Source organism: Miscanthus floridulus, chromosome 9, assembly GCF_019320115.1.
Source record: "Miscanthus floridulus cultivar M001 chromosome 9, ASM1932011v1, whole genome shotgun sequence".
NCBI lineage: Eukaryota > Viridiplantae > Streptophyta > Magnoliopsida > Poales > Poaceae > Miscanthus > Miscanthus floridulus.
Window position 1 is genome coordinate 11,259,986 of NC_089588.1, and position 23,214 is coordinate 11,283,199.

Consider the following 23,214-nt stretch of genomic DNA (forward strand, 5'->3'; position numbering starts at 1 on the left):
CGGACCTGGCTGTGGTACATCCAAATGACTGCGAGCCATTCATTTAATTAGATCAGATTGTTGGTATCATCTATTACTTTCTAGGAGGTAATAAGTGAAATGTATATTTATTTAATTTTTTATTTTATAAAATAGAATAAAAAAGGAAAGTTTTAGATATAAAAATCTTTTTTCTAGATCTAATTGATGTATGCGTAATCTATTAGATATGGTAAATCATTTTATTTTGTAACTTTGGATATGACATAATTTGATTAGCGTAATTTTAGATTTTGGCTGTGACATCTAAGGTGACTTCTTTTTTTAACAATTCTTAAGGTGACAACTAGAAAAAAAGCATGCACGTATTTTGTACGTGACAAATTTGTCAAAAAAAAAAAAGAATGGAACCCTATCGTTATAGTTATTTTTATGTAGAGGTCTTGTAACGTGACAGGTGTATATGTCATTACAGCTATTTTTTATATAAAAATCTTGTACACATATGAATCTTGTATATGATCGTGATTATGTTTAAACTTTGGATATACATTACTCATATAATACAATGAGGATCCGTTCGTATATACATGTCTAAGTCACATGCAAACTAACAAATAAGAGATAATAATAATCATATAAAGAAAGAAACTATCCTAGGAAAGACGGGTTCATTGCCGTAGAGGACAGATCCACGCTATGTATCCGTTGCATACGTGCCATAACTGTCGTGCATGCTCCTATATCAGATATGGCAAGGAAGCAGCGCACAGATATAGCCAACATTTTTTCTTGATTATTTGGTTCTTTAATTGTCTAATATGTTCTGACATTCAACGGTTGTGATTTATTCAACCTGTTACCTCCTACGGTAGCCAAAAAAAAATGTTACCTCCATTGGGCGAGCGAGGGCGTGCCGACATGCCGAGATTTATGGCCTCCCCATTGGACTGCGGATCTTTTAGCAGAGGGGATGCCGATCAGACGTTGGAGGAGGTGGGCAACGAGGTGGGAGGAGTGTGTGTTAACGTTGGTGGTGAGTGGAGCGGAGGCGGGTGATTTCTGTTAGCTCACAGGATTATCGGCTCATGTGAGTTGACCACTCACCAGTCTTGTCGAGCATCTACTACATTAGTAGAGAACAAACCTTTGATCCTCGGCCAAAATGGGCTCTAGTCCCGGAATTTTTTGCCCCCGGGACTAGAAATACCTTTAGTCCCGGTTGGTGGCTCCAACCGGGACTAAAGGTCCCTGCCCAACGGCTACTGCGCCAGACAGAGGTGGCAGGGACCTTTAGTCCCGGTTGGAGCCACCAACCGGGACTAAAGGTATATTTTTACTACTGGTTTGGTGGCTCCAACCGGGAGTAAAGGTCTACTCCCGGGCCGTGGCTGCGCCCGGGGTTGGAAAGTTACCTTTAATCCCGGTTGGAGCCACCAACCGGGACTAAATGTTCTCCCTTTATATATCGGCCGTCTCCTTCTTCCTCCCCGAACCCGAGCTCAGCACATTTTGAAGCTCACTGCACTAGTGTTCTTGCTTCCTCCCTCCCTCCATTGTTCCTCCATCCATTCTTCGATTCCTCCATCGATTTCTTCGATTCCTCCGTCGATTCTTCAGTTGTAAAGGTTACCAATCTCATACTCTCATTTTTCACCATTTTCTTATGCCATTTTGTTCACTATATATATATATTTATGGTTCTTTATTGTGGTTTTTTCATTTGTAAGCATTTTGAGCTCAAAATCACTTCAAGCTTGTATATTTACATGAAAGAAGGTTAAAGTATATATAAATATAAACTTAGAAAATAGTTAGAAAATTATAGCAAATCCGTACTAGTTGAACTTGCGGACCGTGTTCAGGTCGGCGAGCATGTTCTCTGCCGAGCGGTAACGGACGTCAAGGAGGAGCTTTGATTCTATGAGGGAGAGCGACAACGGTCGTGGAAGACCGTGTTCCCTTCCTCGTAGAATCGGAGCTCTTCCTTGACCAAGTACGGTGCCGTCCGGTAGAGAAATGCTCGCCGAGCTGATCACGTAAGTAAGGTCAACTAGTACGGATGGTTATTTATTCACATGTCCCGATATCGTCGCAGTAGTCTGTCAATCACCGTACCTAAACGTAGTATATATAAATATAAACTTAGAAAATAGTTAGAAAATTATAGAAAATCCGTACTAGTTGAACTTGCGGACCGTGTTCAGCTCGGCGATCATGTTCTCTGCCAAGCGGTAACGGATATCAAGGAGGAGCTTTGATTCTACGAGGGAGAGCGACAACGGTCGTGGAAGACTGTGTTCCCTTCCTCGTAGAATCGGAGCTCTTCCTTGACAAAGTACGGTGCCGTCCGGTGGAGAAATGCTCGCCGAGCTGATCACGTAAGCAAGGTCAACTAGTACGGATGGTTATTTATTCACATGTCCCGATATCGTCGCAGTAGTCTGTCAATCACCGTACCTAAACGTAGTATATATAAATATAAACTTAGAAAATAGTTAGAAAATTATAGAAAATCCGTACTAGTTGAACTTGCGGACCGTGTTCAGCTCGGCGATCATGTTCTCTGCCGAGCGGTAACGGATATCAAGGAGGAGCTTTGATTCTACGAGGGAGAGCGACAACGGTCGTGGAAGACCGTGTTCCCTTCCTCGTAGAATCGGAGCTCTTCCTTGACCAAGTACGGTGCCGTCCGGTGGAGAAATGCTCGCCGAGACGATCACGTAAGCAAGGTCAACTAGTACGGATGGTTATTTATTAAAACATGTTTTTGAGCTATAATGTATTAAAAAATGAGTATAGAGATCTAGATAATTTTATAGTTTCTTAATTTTATTTGTTTATAAAAGGAAAAATTTATAGTGTATTAAAAAATGAGTATAGAGAGTAGATGGCAACTGCTTCCGGGTCCTCGGCCTCTCATGGGTTTCCAAAGCGACTTAGGCCGGGCCTCCCTCTCATTCCATGCGGCAAGTGTCGTGATGAGACGAAGATTGTGATGGAGTACCGAGTGAAGAAGGAGGGTCCCAACAAAGATCGTATCTTCTACAAGTGTCCGGATTGCAATGTGAGTTATTTTATCGTATTTAATGATTATGGTTAGTTTATACCTATTTTCATGATGGTCTCCCAAAGAACTCCTACAGAGAGACTCAAAGTACGTTAAAAATACACTATATATTCATTTAATTATTATTATTAATTGTGTTACTATGTCTTTATATATATATATATGTACATATATTAATTTATTTTTCTTTAATTCAAACCTGTAGACTCGATGGTTGGAGGAAAAGGTCATACGGCAAGACCAAATCAAAGCAATTCAAGAGTCTATAGCCGGATTTTTTAATGAGCAGGTCATCGATTCCAAGGACGAGTTCTACTTCGACCCAACACTGCCATTAAAGCCAAGCTAGAGGATGAGAGGAAACTTGTTATGTCACAACAACTGTAATGCAATCTTTTATAATATATGCACATGAAATAATATAATGTAAAATACACATATGCATGCATGCATGTAAATATATATATGATGCATGCATGCATATATATATATATTTCTATGCTTGAATTGTGTGATTTAATACGTTCATTGTGCTTGAACCGAAACATACTATACGCGCGTATAAATGTATAATTAGCAGCGTACAATACGACTTCGAAAACCTATTTTGAAAACAAAACAAAAAAATGAAAAGAAAAGAAAAAAGAAAAAAACCTTTAGTCCCGGTTCGTATTACCAACCGGGACTAAAGGTGCCGGCCATCGTGGCATGTCAGGAGGCACCTTTAGTCCCGGTTGGTGTTACCCACCGGGACTAAAGGTCCTCCTTTAGTCCTGGTTCCTGACCCGGGACTAAAGGACCCTCCTTTAGTCCCGAATGCTTGCTCCTGGGTGGGGAACCGGGACTAGAGGGGGTTCCCCACCGGGAGTAAAGCTCGGTTCTCTACCAGTGCTAGCTATGCCGACTACGAACAAGCGTTGTCCGTCCACACACTATGGCTAGAGGTAGAAGAAGAGGGAGAACAAAGCATACAAACAGTACAAGCACCAGCGTTGGCCGGAGCCTTGTATAGGAGATGGCAAATCTGAACTCTCTTTACTGAGTTGCAGTGGCAAACTATTTATACAACTCTATCCTATCTAGTCCTAGTACAGCTGCCATGCTGCTACAGTTACTAGATAACACAGTAAGACTGACTTCTGTGCTTGTCCCTATATGTGGCTACAGTCCGGCAGGTGAGCCGTTCGGCGCCTACCTCTGCAGCGGCTACAGTACCACAACAGGGAGTCTTTTCGGTGCCGCCTTCCCTTGCTGTGTGTTCACACAAGAAAGTAGTAGATTATCTAACAATTCTTCCCCTAATCCTACTGCTATCCCTTGTACCCCCTCCATGCCGATCATCTCCTTCAGCTCCGTGAGTCGAAGACGTCCGAGCGGCTTGGTGAGGACGTCCGCGAGTTGCCGACCAGTTTCGACGAACTCGATGACGATCTGCCCTCCATCAACACAGTCCTTGAGGAAGTGGAACTTCACGTCAATGTGTTTGCTCCGGTCATGCAGAACCAGATTCTTTGCGAGGGCGATGGCGGGCTGGTTGTCCACCATCAGTGCTAGTGGGTGAGCTTCTACGCCGGTCAGCTCGCCCAACAGTCGGCGTAGCCACACAACTTGGCACGCCACTGTGGCCGCCGCTACGTACTCTGCCTCGCACGTAGATAGCGCCACCACCTTTTGTTTTAGCGACAGCCATGAAATTGGAGCCGACCCGAGGAAGACGAGCACTCCAGAGGTGCTTCGCCGTCCATCGATGTCCCCCGCCATGTCTGCATTGCTGACCACAGTGAGCTACAGCCTACTCCCGCCTGTCCTGGGAAAGATGATCCCCTGATCCACTGTCCCCTTGACGTAGCGCAGTAGCCGCTTCACCGCAGCCCAGTGAACAAAGCCTCGGGCGACGAGGCTGCCTTGTGCTTGACAATAGCGCCGAGCTCATCCCGCTTGACCTTGTACACCCACTTCAGGCTGATCGGACGGCATCCTGGAGGTGGATCGATGAGTTGCCATGTCTCGTTTTCCTTGATCGCCTTCATCTCCTCCAGCATCGCCCGTCGCCAATTTCCGTTGCGCTCGGCCAGCGTGAGCGTGGGTGGTTCCTCTACACTGACGAGCAGCAGCTCTGGGTCATTGAGCAGCCTACCCGCCAGGCCTGAGGGCCCTGCGTCACCGACGATGTTGTCTAGCCTACGGAACCGCACCTCCTCACCTTCGTGGAAGGCATCCACGAACTCAGTGATGTCACTTGGAGGTGAGGTGAACTCAATCAGTGTTGATGGAGTTCCCTGTTCCGCCGGAGTGCTCGGCACCCTGGTTGCAGTGCTCGACACTGCTTCTGGATAGCTCGTCACTACTCTTGCAGTGCTCGACACAACTGTAGGACTACTCAGCTTCAGTCTTGGAGTGGTCGGCACCACTGCAAGACCTCTTGGCTCCGCTACGAGAGTGCTCGACACCCGTCCTAGAGTGGTTGCCACCACTGCAGAACCTCCCGCACCATTCCTGGCATGCTCAGCATCCATCTAGGAGTGCTCGGCACTCCTCCCGGTGTGCTCGGCATCCCTCCCTAAGTGCTCGGTACTGCCTCAGGAGTACTCGGCTCTACCGCTGGAGTGCTCGGCACTCCTCCCGGAGTGCTCGGCACCTCTTTCCCAGCGTCTCCACCACCATGGATGACTAGGTGCTCGACGACAAAGGTGCTGGTGAAGCTGCCAGCTTCCCCCATGCTCGGACTGCTCCAGTCCCAAGCCACCTTCTCGTCGAACACGACGTCGTGCGAGACAAGTACCTTGTCTCCGCGTGGGTCGTAGAGCCGGTATGCCTTGGTACCCTCTACGTAGCCCAGGAATACCATTGGTGTGCTCCTGTCCTCCAGCTTGGTGAGGATCGGCTTTGTCTTCCTGACGTGGCCGATGCAGCCGAATGTCCGGAGGAAGGACACGCTCGGCTTGCGCCCATACCAAGCTTCGAACGGTGTCTTGCCTGTCAGGGCCTTGGTCGGAGCACGGTTGAGGATGAACACCACCATGGTGAAAGGTCCTTGTGTGGTTTTGGTAATTGAGTGACAACTTAGGTGGACTAATTGTGTTTATGTAAGATACACAGGTGATTAGTCCACAGGTACATGTGTGTGAGCAACATATGCCATGAAGGTGAAAATGGCTTGGAGATGTTGCAAAGCTCACACATGTGATGATGAAGGAGCTTAAATGCACATGAGACATGACATTGAGTCATGTGATCAAGGTGGAGAAGATCAAGACAAGACTTGGCTTGATGGACCGGTTGCAAGCGTGAAGGGCAAGTCGAAGGCTTTGGAGTGATGGACCACGTGGCGGTGAAACTTGAGCAAGACTTGGCGCCGATGGACGATGGCAATGGTGAAGAGCAAGTAAAGTCAAGATCGATGAACCAATATGATCACGTGATGATATGAAGTGGATCATATCATTGTTGATCGTGTTGGTGCATGTGTTGCATCGACATTGGAGGAGATGGAATGGAATGCGCAAGGCAAAGGTATAACCTAGGGCATTTCATTTCACCGGTCATAGGTGTGTAGAGAAGTTTATGACTGGGTTTAGGATAGATGGCCGTACTATCAAGAGGAGCAAACTTATTTATATATCGATCATCTAGTGCCACTCGAGTGATCTAACTTTGCATCGTCGCTAGGATCAAGTGGCGTGGCAAGTTGAGTGGCTAACATCCTTTGGGAAATGATTGTGAAAAGCTAACACACATACACATGGTGGTGTACACTTTGTGGTGTTAGCACATTTACACAGGAGGTGGTGTTTGCAGGGTTGAGATGGGTTTGGGTCTCGGCGGGATTCGGCGCTTTCAGGAAAATGGAATGCCTATTTTCTATTGCGCCGGATGCAAATTCTTGTGGCTGGCACATTAGAGCAAGGGTGAAGAAGTTAGAAGTGAAAACGAGTTGGTCGTAAAGACGCTGGCGTCGGTCAACTGACCCGACGCTGGGTCTGAAAGCACCGGACGCTGGCAGGGTGCATCCGGTCAGGCTGACGTACGGTGATGCAGAAGCTGGAGTGTGACCGGACGCTGGGCTGCGTCCGATCAAGTGTGACCGGACGCGTCCGGTCGAGGTCGGTACCTTACTGGAAACGACCGGACGCTGGGGGTTCAGCGTCCGGTCAGTTGTAGCTGCTGCGTCCAGTTAGGTCAAGTGACCGTTGGAATCGGGACACGTGGCCATTTGCGGCGCGATCGGACGCTGGGGTCCAGCGTCCGGTCAACACGACCGGAGCGTCCGGTCGACCCGACAGTTGCCCAGTGAAGGGGTAACGGCTAGTTTAGCCCTTGGGGCTATAAATAGAAGTGGCCTTCGGCCATGGCTGGTGCTGAGCACCTTGGGGGACTTTGTGTCCATGCTTGAGAGTGCTTAGGAGCCCTCCATATCACACATACTTGATAGTGATCATCCGATTGTGTGAGTGAGCGATTCTAGTGCGATTGCATCGTGAGGTTGCATCGAGTGGCACTAGGTGATCGAGTTGCAAGCTGGTGGTGCTTGTTACTCTTGGAGGTTGCCACCTCCTAGACGGCTTGGTGGTGGTCTCCATCGAAGCGCGCAAGAAGCTTGTGCGGCGCTCCGGAGAAGTGCTTGTGAGGGGCATTGTGCTCGCCCCGCGGGAGCTGCGAAGAGCAACTCTAGTAAAGCGTGTCATTGAGCTACCCTCACTCAAGGGGTAGGTTCTTGCGGCGCCCGACGTGCGGGCTTAGCGGGTGATGCTAATTAGCCGCCAAACCACCAAGTGAGCGGTCGACACAACGGGGACTAGCGTGTTGGCAAACTCGTGAACCTCGGGAGAAAAATCATCGTGTCAACCTTATTCTTCCCGTTGGTTTGCATCCCCGTTACACAAGCTTGCAATTACTTTTATACATATTAAGCTTGTGTAGTTGCTCTTGTAATTAGATAGCTTGTGTAGCTTGCTAATTACCTTCTTGCTTGTGTAGCATAGAAGTAGCTCCCTTGCGTGGCTAATTTGGTTTTAGTAACCTTGTTAGTCACATTGCTTAGTTTGTGTACCTAAGTATTTGCGCTCTCTAATTAGGCATTGGTTGCCTTGTTATTGAGCATTGCTAGTGAGCTTTGTTAGCTTTGTGCTTTTGCTTACTAGCATGTGTAGGAGCTCTCTTGTTGCTTAAAATACTAGTGGCATAGATTTGTGTAACCTTGCTCCTAGAATTGTTTAGGAGAGCTCTAACTAGCCCGGCACCTTTGTTGCTTGATTGTTATCTTTGCAAGGTGCTAGTGAACATATATAGTGGGGTATAGTCTTGGCTAGACCGATAGTTTTAATTCCGCATTTGTATCGGTTAGCCGACGCGATTAAGTTTTAGAAAAGACTATTCACCCCCCCTCTAGTCGCCATCTCGACCCTTCACATGGCCACCACCTAACCCCAGAACCATGTCGTCATGCCTTTGGCCTTCATCATGGATCGAGCCATGCCGACCACCGTCTGATTTCGTCGCTCCACCACGCCATTCTGCTGTGGCGAGTACGGCGTCGTGTGGTGTCGCACCACACCCTGATCCACGTAGTACACAGCGAACTCCACCGAAGTGAATTCGCCGCCTCGATCAGTCCTCAGCACACGGAGTTTCTTGCCGCTCTCAGCCTCCGTGCGCATTTTGAACTTCTTGATCGCTACCGCCGCTTCGTCCTTGCTCATCAGGAGTTGCAGCCACATGTAGCGACTGCAATCATCCACGAGCAGGAGGAAGTACTGCCAACCACCGTTTGTAGCTGGCATGATCAGCCCGTAGAGGTCGCCGTGGATGAGCTCGAGAGCATCCTTCGCGCGATACTTGGTCGTCTTTGGGAATGGTAGCCTCCACTGCTTCCTGGCCAGGCAGCTGTCACATAGCTCACCTTCGTGCTTGATGTGGGGTAGCCCTCGAACCATCTTCTCCAGCCGACCAAGCGCGTCGAAGCTGAGATGACCGAACCGGGCATGCCACATCCACGGTTCCTCGGTGTGCCTTGCCGCCAGGCACACTGGCTGCTCTACCTTCAGGTCGAGCAGGTACAACTGGTTCAGGGACCTCTTCACCTTGGCGAGAAGTCGCTGCTCCCGGTCCCTGATCCTCAGGACTCCATCCTTGATCAGTACCTCGCTACCGCGCTCATCCAACTGACCAATACTGATGATGCTAGAACATAGCTGCGGGATGTAATATACATTCGTCAACGCACGGTGCTCCCCGTTCTGGCACATAAAGATGATGGTGTCGCACCCTTGGATTACCATCCTTGAGCCATTACCAAACTTCACCGTACCGGTAACATCATCATCGAGTTCGGAGAAGGATGCCTTGGAGCCCGTCATGTGGTTGCTGGCACTAGAGTCCAGATACCACCACTGCTCCTGGTCGGCGTCCACACGTTCGAGGTGAACTTGGGCGCGTGGTTCGTCGAGGTTGACAGCCTTCAGGGCCTTCCCAGGTCCTTCCACCATCGTCACCTCTTCCTTCTCCTCGGCCTCAACGTCGTGCAGTGCACAGAACATCGCCATCAGGATAGTGGCCTCATCATCATCATCAGCTTGCGCTAGATGAGCCTCAACCTTATTCTCCTGCTTACGATTTAGACACTCCCATGCCCAATGGCCTGTCTTCCCGCAGCGCCGATAGGCATTGGGGTCGACCTGCTTCTTCTTCTCCGAAGAAGCCTTGCCGCGGCGCTTGCCATCACCACCGTGGCTGGAAGAGGCTGCCTTCCCGGAGTTCCTTCGAGCAGCCCATTCCTCTTCTGTCAGCAGCAGTTTGCCGCTGTCCTTCTTTGTTGCCACCGGCTCCATGCGCTCATCCACCACACACAGACGGCCTATCACATCCTCAATGGTGAGGGTGGATAAGTCCAGCATCATCTCTATGAAGAGAGCGATCTGGATGTACTTTGTCGGCACGGAGTGGAGGTACTTGAAGACCACCTTCTCTTTGTCGATGGTGATGCCGTGGCTCTTTAGCTTGCTGATGAGCGTCTGCAGATGGAGGGAGAAGTCCTCCATTGTTTCACCATCCTTGAACTTGAGGTTGGCATACTCCTGCTTCAGAAGCTGGGTCGTCGCCTTCTTTGTGTGATCGGAACCGACGTGTATCGCCGCAATAGCCTTCCACACCTCCTTAGTAGAGTTGTTGGCCCCCAGTGGCTCCCTGTACTCCACCGGTACAGCAACGAGGATAGCGTCCAACGCTGACATGTCATCTTCCTCATTGCCGGTGCCCTTGTCAATAGCATTCCAGAGCCATCGGGCTCTGAGCTTGACCTTCATGGTCACTGACCACTCTCCATAGTTGGTACGAGTCAGCGTCGGCCAACTGGTGCCGCTGACCTCCCGCACCATGCGAACAATGACCTCCAGTCGTGGCTGGACAGCTACAGCAGTGCCACTGCTGTCGCCCATTTTCGAACCGTTTGTCATCGCCAATGGTTAGTGCGATGACGGTGCTTGTACCGCTCTGATACCACTTGTTAGCCCACAGGATCACCGGCTCAGATGAGTTGACCACTCACTAGTCTTGCCGAGCACCCGCTAGTGTTGCCGAGCACCCACTAGCTATGCCGACCACGAACAAGCGTTGTTCGTCCACACACACTATGGCTAGAGATAGAAGAAGAGGGAGAACAGAGCATACACACACAGTACAAGCACCAGCGTTGGTCGGAGCCATGTATAGGAGATGGCAAATCTGAACTCTCTTTATTGAGTTGCAGTGGCAAACTATTTATACAACTCTATACTATCTAGTCCTAGTACAGCTGCCATGCTGCTACAGTTAATATATAACACAGCAGGACTAACTTCTACGCCAGTCCCTGCATGTGGCTACAGTCCAGCAGGTGAGCCGTTCGGCGCCTGCCTCTACAGCGGCTATAATACCACATCAGAGAGCCTTTTCGGCGTCGTCTTTCCTTGTTGTATGCTCACACAAGGAAGTAGTAGATTATCTAACCATTTTCGGCTGCAGTGGCCGTGGAGGATTTTGGCATCAGGTGCCTCCTCGAGACCACACAGACACGAGCATCGGTAACCAAGCATGCATGTACCAAATGATCATAGCAATCAGGTAGTACTTGGTACCTCATGAGCTTCTCAGGCTCTCAGCATGCCCCCTTATTCTCAGCATGTATGTAGAAAGAAATGAGCGCGCGAGAGAGAGCGCGCATAAAGGTAAGACTTTCTATCAATTGCGCGCATGACTCGATTAAGCAAAAGCAACAATTGGAGCAAAAGAAAAATCGCACAACTCAGCACAGAGCAGATTAGGAGCAGAAACTACCGGCCGGCGACTAGTAACGCATTAGCTACCTAGCGCCCAGATATTTGCCCAAGATCGCAAGTGACAAGCGAGGTACGTACGTAGGAGTAGGCACCTCCTTCCCGGCCCCGGCTCCGGCTCCGGCCCCTTCCTGGCAGTGGCCGGCCGGCGAGACACCGTGCGGCGCCGCTAGCTACAAACCCTGACGGAAGCGAGGGCTGGAACCGCTGAAAACAGATGGGTGGCCCCTCGCGGCGCGGGACGGGAAACCCTAATAATCGTCATCATCATCTAGAATAAGAGAAGTGTGCCATCACCATCATCACCTAGATAGATAGACAGATAGATAAATAGATGTGTAGAATTTGCTCGCTGCGAGTTGATTAATAATCAACGCACCGGCGGCGTGGGTGTTTCCAGCAAATTTTACTCCGGCGAGCCTCAAAGGAGTAATTGTGTTGAGAAGTCAAAAGCCGTAACAGTTAAACTGACCAATTTATATCGACGCGTCTTCCGTGGCATTAAATATGGTTGTTGGACCCGCAAATGCTAGCAGTTTTACTCTGACACGCTCTCGCAGTAGTAAACATCCATGATGGCACCGTAAAAATTCTAAATTAATGATGTGTGGTACCGGTAGACCTCACCGAAAATTTGTTTGTGTCGCAAATAGTCAGTATTGTACTCTGACGCGCTCTTGCAGCAGTAATTTTGGTGCATAAACTTCTCCACAACTGTAAACACATAGGATTAGCCCTGTTTTATTCCATTGAGGTCCACAGTCGTAATTTTTATGCAGAAACAGACTAGCCCAGTTTTTAATCCAGTGAGGTCCGCAGTAGTAATTTATACGTGTAAACACATCGGATTGGCCCCGGCCCGTTTTTATTATGGCAAGGCCAGCAGTAGTATTTTTTGAGTAGAAAACTTTTTTGCGACCATAAACACATAGGCTTTTTGCAGCCATAAACAAGAATTTGCACGGTTTTATTCAGACGAGGCCCGCAATAATAATTTTTGTGCAGAAACTTCTCCTCATCTACAAATTTGTTCTAGCGAAGCCCGCGGTAGTAATTTTAGTGCAATACCAGACACACTAATAGAGGAGTATTGTTTTTTCTAGCAAGCCACACATGGGTAAAATTGTATAAAATGTTTGTACCCAACTTGACACAACCACATAAAAATACGTTTTAAAATCAAACATCTCACTGTCAAAAATGTGTTTGTATTATACATCAATAATCATCGAATTATCATCAAAGTGAAGATACTACTACATCAATATTGCATGAACAATTGAACCAAATACAAGATGATCACACACTACGTAAATAATGATGAATCTCTAGCCTCCAAATATTACATCTCTAGCCTCCAATGATGATGACCGGATGGATCCATGCAGGTGGCAGCTAGAGCTAGGACGAATTAAGGAGATACATATATGGGAGCTGGATTGTCGTTACAACGGGGCATGGAATCTGGCCAGTAATGAAATTAAGATTAGTAGGTCATTCGTGTTCGCTCCTAGCCGGGACATGACATTGCCTGAAATCACCAAAAATAAGAGCAATATAAATAATAATATGATCCTTTGAAATGCCTAAAAGGCTGAAAATGTGCATTTAAGTAAATGGAAGCACAAATATAATGCTCTTCGGACCAACTAAACAGGCCAGCAACATCTTCAGAAAACCATCCAAGATACAGTTGGGATCACATTCATTGCACTGTGGTAATCAAAGGAATGTCAAGTAAAAAGGCATAATTACTCGTATCAAGCTATTTTTTAGAAAGAGCTTGTAAGCAACTATGACTCAGTATATGAAGTATTCAAGTCATCAAACATGAAATCAATCTTTGCAGAACTATATTGGTGTTCCATGTACTAGTCCTTTACACATATCAGCTATATGTCCAAATTTACTGCTCTACAGGTAGCAAATGCAAAAAGAAATTGGGATTTGATCTCAGATCTTGTTGGGGGAAAAAAAGGTACGGACGAAGATTTATGATCTTACTATTTCATTAGAGCTGTATGAATGCCATCGCTACAGTATAAAACTGAGGAAGTGACTAGAACACTTTGATAATTATACATGAAACAAAATACTAAATTCAGATGCATATAAAATATGATATGAAAGTGCATCAGCCGAGGTTGCTGTGAACGTTGACGTTGGTACATGCATGACTTCAGATCAATCTGCACAAAGAAAAAATGGCAAATGTCCATCATCATTCCCAGGCGAAGCCTGTATCGTGCACTCACATGATCCTTCTTGCTACTTGTATGTTCAAATAATAAATTATTATAAAAATCGAATTCTGTAACACAACTAAGCTAAGAACTCAAGTTCAGTAATAAAATGAGATCTGAATATATTCATCATTTTCTCTAGCCGAATACACACATTCCCATTATCAATTAGAACATTCAGAAGGAAAACTCCTTGATAGAATATAGAAGTGAAGCACAATGCATAAGAGATGGCTGATTGACGGACAGAGAAATCATTCCCGTCGGTCTTGCTACATGAGCAAATGAGCATGTTAAAATCCCATCGATCTTGCTACATGAGCATACGAGCAGGTTTTCACCAGTCAAACATAAAAGAAATACCCTACTAGGGATAGGGGCGGTCACTGACCTGCCGCTGACCGCGGCGTCGTCCGTGGCGGTGGTAGAGACTGCCATCCTGATATCCTGATTTGCATCGCCGCCAAGCAGCAGGTCTCGATGCCCCAGCACCTACTGGGGCCGTGCTCCACCATTGGAGGTGGAGATCACCGTGACTGGAGGGCAGACCACCGTTGCATCTGGTAGCCTACCCGACACACGCCGGCCGGGGGAGCCGGAGAACTCCGACCATGGCCACATCCCGCGGGATCTGAGGAGGGGAGAGAAGGCCAGGAGAGCACCGGCTGAGAAGCTCCGGCCCGCCGCCGGCCGGAAAGCTCGGCCCGAGGCCGCCGCCTGCGGAATCTAGAGAGGGGAGAGGAGAAGGCCGGGAGGACAAGGAGCTCCACCCCACCGCCGGCCAGAGAGCTCTGCCCGGGGCCGCCGCCTGCGGGATTTGAGGACGGGAGAGGAGGATTTGAGGATGGGAGAGGAGCACAGGTCTAGTTCGTCGTACGTCAATGGCGAAGCAAAATGGAGGCGAGGCCGGCCGCCGCGACCTCCGCGCGGCCGTCGGTGCCGGCGTTCAGCGGCTGGGAGCTCGGCGGTGCGGTGGCGACGGACTACTAGCTCGACTTCACCAAGATCCGCGGCGCGCGGATGGAGCGCAAGGCGGCGCTCTCCTGGTCGGCGATGAAAGCATGGAATGCGTGGATCACGCAGGTGGGTGAAGAGGAATCATGGTGCGGCAGGATTGGGGAATAAATGTCGCTCGTGTCACGGGGACGGGGGCCTCGTTTAGATTGCAAGTTTTTTCACTCTCTTTTCGTCATATTAAATCTTTGACATATATATAGAGTATTAAATATAGATAAAAAAATAACTAATTACATAGTTTAATTGTAAATTATGAGACGAATCTTTTGAGCCTAGTTAAATCATGATTGGATAATAATTGTCAAATACAAATGAAAGTGCTACAGTATTAAATATGGTAGACACCGACATCGGCCATACCAGAAGATCGCGATGGAACCTCCTGGAGCTAGTCTCATCCTCCCTCCTGGAGGTTTTGAATTGGATTCAGCCCTTGTTTAGTTGGGCAGAGTTGGCGCCGCCGGTTTTCCTGCTGCGCACTGTAGCGCACTGTAGCGTTTCGTTTGTATTTGGTAATAATTGTCCAATCTTTGACTAATTAGGCTCAAAACGTTCGTCTCGCAAAGTACAACCAAACTGTGTAATTAGTTTTTGATTTCGCCAACATTTAGTACTCCATATATGTACCGCAAGTTTAATGTGACGGAAAATCTTCTTTTTACATAGTGTCAAAGTTTGGATTTTGTTGGAACTAAACACCCCCTCAGTCACTGAATTAGAAGAAAAAAAAAAAAGCAGTAGGATTTGTGCCATTTGTGTTTGCTTGTTCAGAGCGTGACAATGCTATAGGATACAGACCATGATCTATATATTTATGTAAAATTGAGTTGATCATTTTCAGTTACAGGAGGTCATGTGTGAAACTGAGTGTTTATCAGACTAGACAGTTTGCATACAACCAAAAACTAGACGACAGCTCAAGTATAAGGTGTTTTTCATATTGTCTATGTACTAGTACTATATGATATGGTAGACAAGAGCCGTATGGCTATATCTACATGATTGTACATACCGGGGGGCGGCTCACGTCTCGCAGAGACACCGAGGGGTCAAGAAGGAACTCTAGTTTTAAACGATAACGGCGTCCTGTGTTGCCCTGTTCGTTTGGCTTATAAGTTGTACTTTTTCAGTCAATGAACAGTATTTTTCTCTCACAACAAATCAACGAACAGTATTTTCAGTCATGACTTATCACCAGTGCCGGCCCTAAGGGGTGGGCAGGAGGTGCGACGGCCGAGGGCCCTCGCGGGACGGGGGGCCCAAGCCCAAGTATATAATACTCCATACACTTTAGCTATAGTCCATTATGATTTAAGATTAATGAGAAGATGCAGCGGCCCATCAGCAAAAGGAGTCGTCGGCCTCTTTCTTTCCGGCAGGCAAGGAGCCGAGCCGTCAACACCCGCACATAGCGATCGCGAGTCGCGACTTCCAGACTTCTGGCGAGACGGGAGACTGCGAGAGACGCAACGCCGATCACCAGTTCACCACGCGATCACCAGCGCAAATCACCGAGACACCGATGCTCGAGTTCTAGTCTTCCAGAAGCCAGACGACGGCGTTCCAGACGACGGCGGCGACCAGGCAGCTGAAGCAGGGCTCGACGAAGACGACGACATCTGATCTTGGTTATTGCCTTCTGTCCTTTTTGTGATTTGTGAATCTTAGTTCTGAATAAGTTCATATCCAAATTGTCTGGGCCCTAGGTTTTTTTTCCTTGTTCAATTTTTGTCTAGTACTTTATACTCATATAGTTATGTTTTTCTTGTAATTTAGGTTAGGTGTTAGAATTTTAGAACGTTACCTAAGAAACATTTGTCGAGAGAGGCCGTCGCGACAAGTTCGCTAGAGGCCCTCAAAATCCTAGGACGGCACAGTAAAAAGCAAAGTCGAAGCAGTTATTGAGCGCAAGGTCATAAGTGCCGAAGCCGTGGGCAAGCAGGTCGTTGGCCCGGCGCAAGACCGTCTCGGGGGTGTCTTCAGGTTCCATGGAGCAGGTGTCTTGAACACCAATATTGCTCATGCTACAGAACCACGCAGGCACCGAGTAGGCGAAGAGGCAAAGATTATTTCCTTCTAGGAAGCAGTTAAGGCAGCAGGCGACAACACCGCCTTCACGCATAGCTTCGCGGCACTTCGAGCAGAACTGAAAGGAGGAGGACGACGCTGAAAAGCTAGTGAAGTCAGAGGCGGCGGACTGCGCTGAATCGATGGTGAAGTGGATCACCTTGTCGTCACTTTCGTAGATTCCTGTATGTACACTCATCAAGTTAATAGAGAGAGAGACACAAAAGAATTACTACTTTTTGTTTAATTATTAACTAGGTCGCGGTCCCACAACCAAATCCTGCCAACAGCAACGCCCGAGTGCAAAATCGCTCGTGTACAACGCCAACATTACATACCTCGGAATTCGTGCACTCCATCAGGACAAAACTAAACTAACCTAACCTCCACGACCCTCTTTTCTTTTTAATCTCTACAACTCAAACATTCATAACTATTCCGTCCACATGTGCGACATCAAAGCCGCTCGCTCCCATGCATCTCCGGATGCGCTCCAGTGGCTTCGTAGTTTCTCCACGCGCCGTGCGTCTCCGCGAAATTGAAGGAAGGTAACCACCGCCAAATAGAAGGAAGGAAGGTAATCACCGCCATAGAAGGAAGGTAGATCGGCCTACTATTCGTGCGTCTATCTGCGCCGCCAGGTGGGGCCACATTGATCCCGCGATCGCCCAGTAGGAAAGATTGCCGCGAGACACGTTGATCGTGGATCTTGCTCCCTTCCTCATGCGATCTGTGGCTGCCTCGGTCTCCTCCGTGACGGCGTAGCAGCGCACGACACCCCCGGCCCTTGCGACTCGTCGCTCCCCTCCCCTCCGCGGCATCGCTCCCCTCCCCTCCGTGACTCCCCGCTTGGCTGTGCTGCAAGCCGCTGACCACCGTGAGGGACCACAACACCTCCCCCACGACGCCTCACAGCAGCAAGGAGCCAGGCTGCTGCTCGATGCCTTTCCCTTCTCCCACCTCCTGCTGACGAGCCCAGCCACTAGCGATCCTGCTCCCTTCCTCATGCGATCCGTGGCTGCCTGCTGACGACCCCAACCGCCAGCAAGGTCGCGGGTGCTCGCTGACGAGCCCAGCCGATCACGTCGGGCCTTGTCGGGTTCATAAACCCGGGGTCCCTCAGGGACCTGCTTCCCAGCAAAAGCTTGGCCCAGCAGACGACGTTGCGAACGACGCAAAACTCCTGGGCCGGCCCTAAAACCTAATGACAGGCTAGAAGGGCGATCTCCGACCGGAAGGCCTGGCCAAAGAGAGGACTGACGCTCGCTTCAGACTCCGGCCCGCCTCTCCGACCGAAAGGCCTAGCCAAGGAGGAACGACGCTCGCTTCCGACTCCGGCCCGCCTTTCCGACCGGAAGGCCTGGCCAAGGAGGAACGACGCTTGCTTCTGACTCCGGCCCGCCTCTCTGACCGGAAGGCCTGGCCGGCTCGCCTCCGACTCTGGCGCTCGCTTCCGACTCCAACCCGCCTCTCCGCCCGGAAGGCCTGGCCAAGAAGGGACGACGCTCGCCTCCGACTCTGACTCGCTTCCCCCGACCGGGAACACACCGAACCTCTGCTTATAGCTCTTCTTCGAACGGGAGGCCGGAGCCGACTGGGGAACGACCGACCGGGGACGCCCGCTTAGTGAAGACCCAGGAAACGGACAGGGCAAGTAAGGCAGGACGCTCCAGTCAACCGCAATATCAAGGACCGTACCCTTTACACCTGCCGAACAGTACTGTCAGGTCATGTCATCCAGACATGTCAGAACACTAATAGTGTTATGGGCGCCGACAATTATCCTACAATATGGTAGGCGCCGACATCGGCCATACCAGAAGATCATGATGGAGCCTATCACATGCATCTGGCATCAACAGTGTTGTGGGCGTCGACAAACCGCCTTGTACCTGACGGCGTGGGCAACAAGACTAGGTAGCACACACACACTCTTCCTCTCATACTCTCTCTTGTAAAGCCGTCCCCTTCATCTATAAAAGGGGATGCGCTCTCTCTAGAAGGAGGACAATCGATTGACAGACGATTCGAACACCAGCGGATCGAACAACCTATGATTCGAACGATTCCAACAGAGCACACGCTCAAATACTTAGCGCACGTAGGAGCTCCCGTCTCTCTCGGCCCTTCGGTCTAGAGTCTGACCGGACCTCTTGCACTCCCATCTTACTCCCTCTCGTTTGTAACCCCACAGCCAACTTTGAGCACCTGGGCTCAGGAATAAAGTCTCCGACTGACTCAAACTGGACGTAGGGCACATAACCTAAACCAATATAAACCCTGTGTCATTGAGTGTTAGGCCACATCCGATCACAACATACGACAAAACTACAAATATTTACGTGTTGGTCACTTTCTGCACCGACAGTTGGCGCCGTCCGTGGGGAGGACGCCATACGTTCACACTTTTGGTCATCGGATGGCCAACCTTTCCGCCACCTTAGCCATGGCGGGCTCAAGCGATACGACTCGATTTGGCTCACTGGAGTTTCCCACATTCCCACCTGTTGGAATGTGGGTTCCACCCATCTTCGAGCCGTCCAAGGCCTTCCTCTTCGGAAGTCTGGACTTCGTCGCCGAACGGCTCGGCGTGCTTCGCCTTCGAGAGGAGGCACTTGTTCCGGCGCCCGTCGGAGGGGCGTCCTTCGTCGGCTCCGGGACTCCCGGCGACCTCAATGACGAGGCGCCTGCACTTCGCTCCGAGCCCACGCAGAGCTCAAACCCAACTGTGAGTAACGTACACTTTGTTATTTACTCACTATTTACTATTTTCCACTGATTCTCCGGAGGGACCTCGTTGTCCCTGCCGCGACCGTCGTGCAACCGGTTCCCCTATGGCCTCGCGTCCCCCACGGACGTGTATGCATGAGGGCTCCGAAAGATGCTGGCGCCACCCCCTCTCACATCCGAATTCGTGGGGATGGCGGACTACGCTCCCGCCTCTTTTCACAACCTCATGAATGACGATGTTGAGAGCGACGGCTCCAGCATCGGCGACATCGTGGCACCTAGCCACCCTCTGTCCCGCGAGTGCACCATGGCGGACGCACTGGGACAGCCGCCGGTGGTGGTGGAGTCTCTTCATACACACACCCCTCCGGACCCTCGCAAAGTTTGGAAGAACACATAGCATCCAATTAATAAATGGTGCTCGCACACGGCACAAACAATAATTTTACATGGAAGATCACTTAGCATACATGTCGAACAGACCATGGAAGATCACTTAGCAACTGTGTCCTAATAGTCCGTTGCCACTCCGGCCTCCTAGTAGTAGTTGTACTTCTACCTAAGGGGCTGTGAGACCAAGTCTACCCATATAGACATGTGGCTGTACGGGTTTCTGGATAGGCGAGATGTCAAATGAAACCGAAGTCAGTATCTCCTATAGGAACCCTCACTAGGCAAACCTGTCGAGGTAATCCACACCACGTGAAATACCCCCACTCGCTCCCGTCGGAAGCAAATTTTAGTTCACAAGATTATATCCATTTAACATTATTACAGCTCATGTCTTATGCACTTTCATTCCATTAGAATCTCATAAACATTTATTCTCACAAACACATAAAGAGAGAGAGAGAGAGAGAGAGGGATATATGGTGTAAATTAAGTTTATTAAATTATGGGTAAAATATAAAGTGGTAGGTTTTATGGTGGAGGTGGCAAAACATGGCGCTGGTGGAAAGGGGTGGAGTTAGGACTTGCCTCCGCTCGCTCGCGATTATATCCTTATTGTGAGATCATGTCTTCTGTGCTTCTTGCTTCTCCATCTTCATGTAACCGTGCTTCCAGGCTCCTTTAGGTTCTCCCACGTCTTCTATCCTATGCTGTCTAGCGTCGGCAAGCAAAGAAAACACCAAGCAAGGAAAACAAGCAAGACACAACCAAACGAACTCGAAAAAAGAAAGGAAAAGGGTTCTAGATAGGTTTGTCCTACTGGTTAGCGTGATTTACTTCTAAGGCTATCATTACTATGTCAATTTGAAGGAAGATTGAATGGAGAATCTCCATTCAACAAGGTGTGGTTCCTACGGACTAGGTTAAAGTGGCGAGGTTTTCTAGCGAAAACCAGACCACGTTATTATCTTTTACTATTACGTGAACCTGAAGAGAAAGCCTGATCAAGTCATCATAAATGACTTGACTGACTTCTATAGATTCACACGGGGGTTTGGCGAGGTTAGCTAGGCGAGTTCACGTATATGTATACATATATATGAAGATGGGGTTAGGTGGTTATTAAGCACGAGCATATGCATCCATATACACATACAAAGGGTATAGGCTAAGCGGGGGGGGGGGGGGGGGGGGGGGCAGGGTTAGGTTAGCTTGGGTGGTGGCTAGGGTTAGCAGCGCACATACGTATAAGCATATGTATATGCCTAGGGTTAGGGGTTAGGAAAAGGTTAGCCATACACAGGGATGGCGCTATGTGCGTACATAAGTGCTGTGTATATATACTCACAGGGTATACCTATGTATGTGTGCGGCCTATTATTCTATGTGGGGCGTGTGTATATTCAAGTATTAGTGTACGTGTCATAATGTACACGCATACGCGAAGTCCTAAGAGGTGTTAGTGTGGATGGGTGCAACTAGGGGTTAGCTTCTCTGTTCTAGAAAAAGGCGAACCAAACGCGAATAAAAGAAACGGAAAATGAAATAAACTAGAATTGAATTGGGCACAAAAAAATATGAAAAGGATATGGGTGTGTAGGGATTGATTTTTAGTGGAAGAATAAAGGGGTTTGAAGTTGGAATGGTGGAGATATGAGTTTTCTAGGGTTTACGGAAAAAGGTGTTTGGGAAGGACTTTGGAAATTATTTCTGGAGTTCTGAAAAATGGAACATATGTGGGAAAATTTGGGTAGGCTCTGGAGTGGCTCTAATATTTGTAGGAATTTTCTAGAAAGGAGATCGAAAGGGCTCGTTTGGTCTCCCGTGTGCACCTCGCAGCTCCTTACTCGTCCTTGCAGCTGACGTATGGGCCAGGGCTGGTTGGTTTTCGGCCAGCTCCACTATTCTATGAACCGGCTCTTGCACTATGCTACGGACTATGTGCTCCCTTCTCTGGTCTATGTACACCACGTTCACGCAAATGTGGGAGAGAGAGGAGGTGGCTTTGTTGTGGCTGCCCGCGTGGGGTGTCAGCGAGATGGCGTGGCGTTCGGCCACTTGCCTGCGCGACGTGGCCGGGCGTTCAGCACTTGGGCTTGGGGCGGACGGCGTTCGACCGGCGAGGCTTCATTCTCGCCTCGCACGCAGCAGAGAAAGAGATAGAGCAGAGCGAGGGACGGCGCGGCGGTGTCTGTACGTCCTGGTGCCGAGCAGGAGGGCCTTGGGCGGCGGCCGGAGCGCTAGCACGTCGTCGTCGGCGCAGTGACGCCATGCGTGCAGTGTAGGAGCAGCGCGGCGATGGCTGATGGCCTGCGCGACTTGTGCTCATGGTCGGCGGTAGCGGCGGACCGAGGCGAGCCATTTGCCGAGCGCACGGGATGGGACCCTGTGTCATTGTTATCCTGTACTGCTTGTCTAGAGAGCCTTATCCACGTGGAGGTTTTGAGTTGAGAGCCTGGTTTAGATTGCAAGTTTTTTCGCTCTCTCTCCGTCACATCAAATCTTTGACACATGTATGGAGTATTAAATATAGATAAAAAAAACTAATTACACAGTTTGATTGTAAATTACGAGACGAATCTTTTGAGCCTAGTTAGGCCATGATTAGATAATAATTGTCAAATACAAACGAAAGTGCTACAGTGCCAAATACTGATTCCTAACCTCAATCTAAACAAGGTCTAGAAATAAAATAGTAGGATTGTGCCATTTCGTGTTTGGTTGTTCAGACCACGGTAATGATAGGGTACAGACCATGGTCTATTCATGCAAAATTAATTGAGTCGAGCATTTTCGGTTACGTTTATGTATGAAGCTGAGTGTTTTATCATATTATCGTGAGTTGACGTATGTGCTGTCATATTCCTTTGAGTTTACAACAAAATACTAGCACACAACACAACGATCTTATTTATCCTTGATCATAGATGCATGCATGCATGCATGCATACATACATGTATACATACATTAAACAGGTTACAGACAACCAAATATAATACTATTAAATTAAACAGCCCACCATACAGGGTGCCTGTTTTATTGTCTATATATGTAAGAGTATATGATAAAGGTGCCTGTTTTATTGTCTACGTAGGAGTAGGAGTATACGATATGATATGTACACATGGACCAAGTGCCCTATAAGATTAGTCCATTTTAGTCACTTTGGAGCCGAACACTATGACTAAATGGGACTAAATGGCCTTTAGTCCTCTCTAGTCACTTTTGAGTGACTAAAGGGACTAAACCATTTAGATGGGAATAAAGCTTCGGAAGACAAACCAAATCACGCCTAATATTGTTGCCGCCGTCGCGCCTACTGCTGCCGGTTCACCGAAGTCTGGCACTGGATGTTGGACTCCGCCCGGCCATTCGGCTAACCTGACCCGTGGAAGTTCGTCTCTAGCC

General features: G+C 48.8%; 1 protein-coding gene and 1 long non-coding RNA gene across 2 annotated transcripts; both read right to left on the reverse strand.

Moving 5' to 3' along the window:
- Nucleotides 1-12,550: 12,550 nt before the first annotated feature.
- LOC136481350 (uncharacterized) lies at nucleotides 12,551-14,772 on the reverse strand. The gene is made up of 2 exons (XR_010764678.1): nucleotides 13,993-14,772; nucleotides 12,551-13,547 (listed from the first exon to the last, which is right to left on the reverse strand). It is a non-coding gene; the product is annotated as an uncharacterized lncRNA (long non-coding RNA).
- A 1,701-nt stretch (nucleotides 14,773-16,473) lies between these two features.
- On the reverse strand, nucleotides 16,474-17,506 carry LOC136479227 (protein LEAD-SENSITIVE 1-like). Its single transcript, XM_066477161.1, has 2 exons — nucleotides 17,371-17,506; nucleotides 16,474-16,868 (listed from the first exon to the last, which is right to left on the reverse strand). The coding sequence occupies exons 1-2, from the start codon at nucleotides 17,504-17,506 to the stop codon at nucleotides 16,474-16,476; spliced, it is 531 nt and encodes a 176-aa protein (XP_066333258.1).
- Between the last annotated feature and the right edge of the window lie 5,708 nt (nucleotides 17,507-23,214).

What these genes read in the sequence shown, in the direction of transcription:
- LOC136479227 (XM_066477161.1), bottom strand. Translation starts at nt 17,506, where the DNA reads ATGCCGCGGAGGGGAGGGGAGCGACGAGTCGCAAGGGCCGGGGGTGTC. An exon ending in CACGATCAACGTGTCTCGCG is followed by an intron (nt 16,869 to 17,370) that starts GCAATCTTTCCT and finishes GTGTACATACAG; the next exon opens with GAATCTACGAAAGTGACGAC.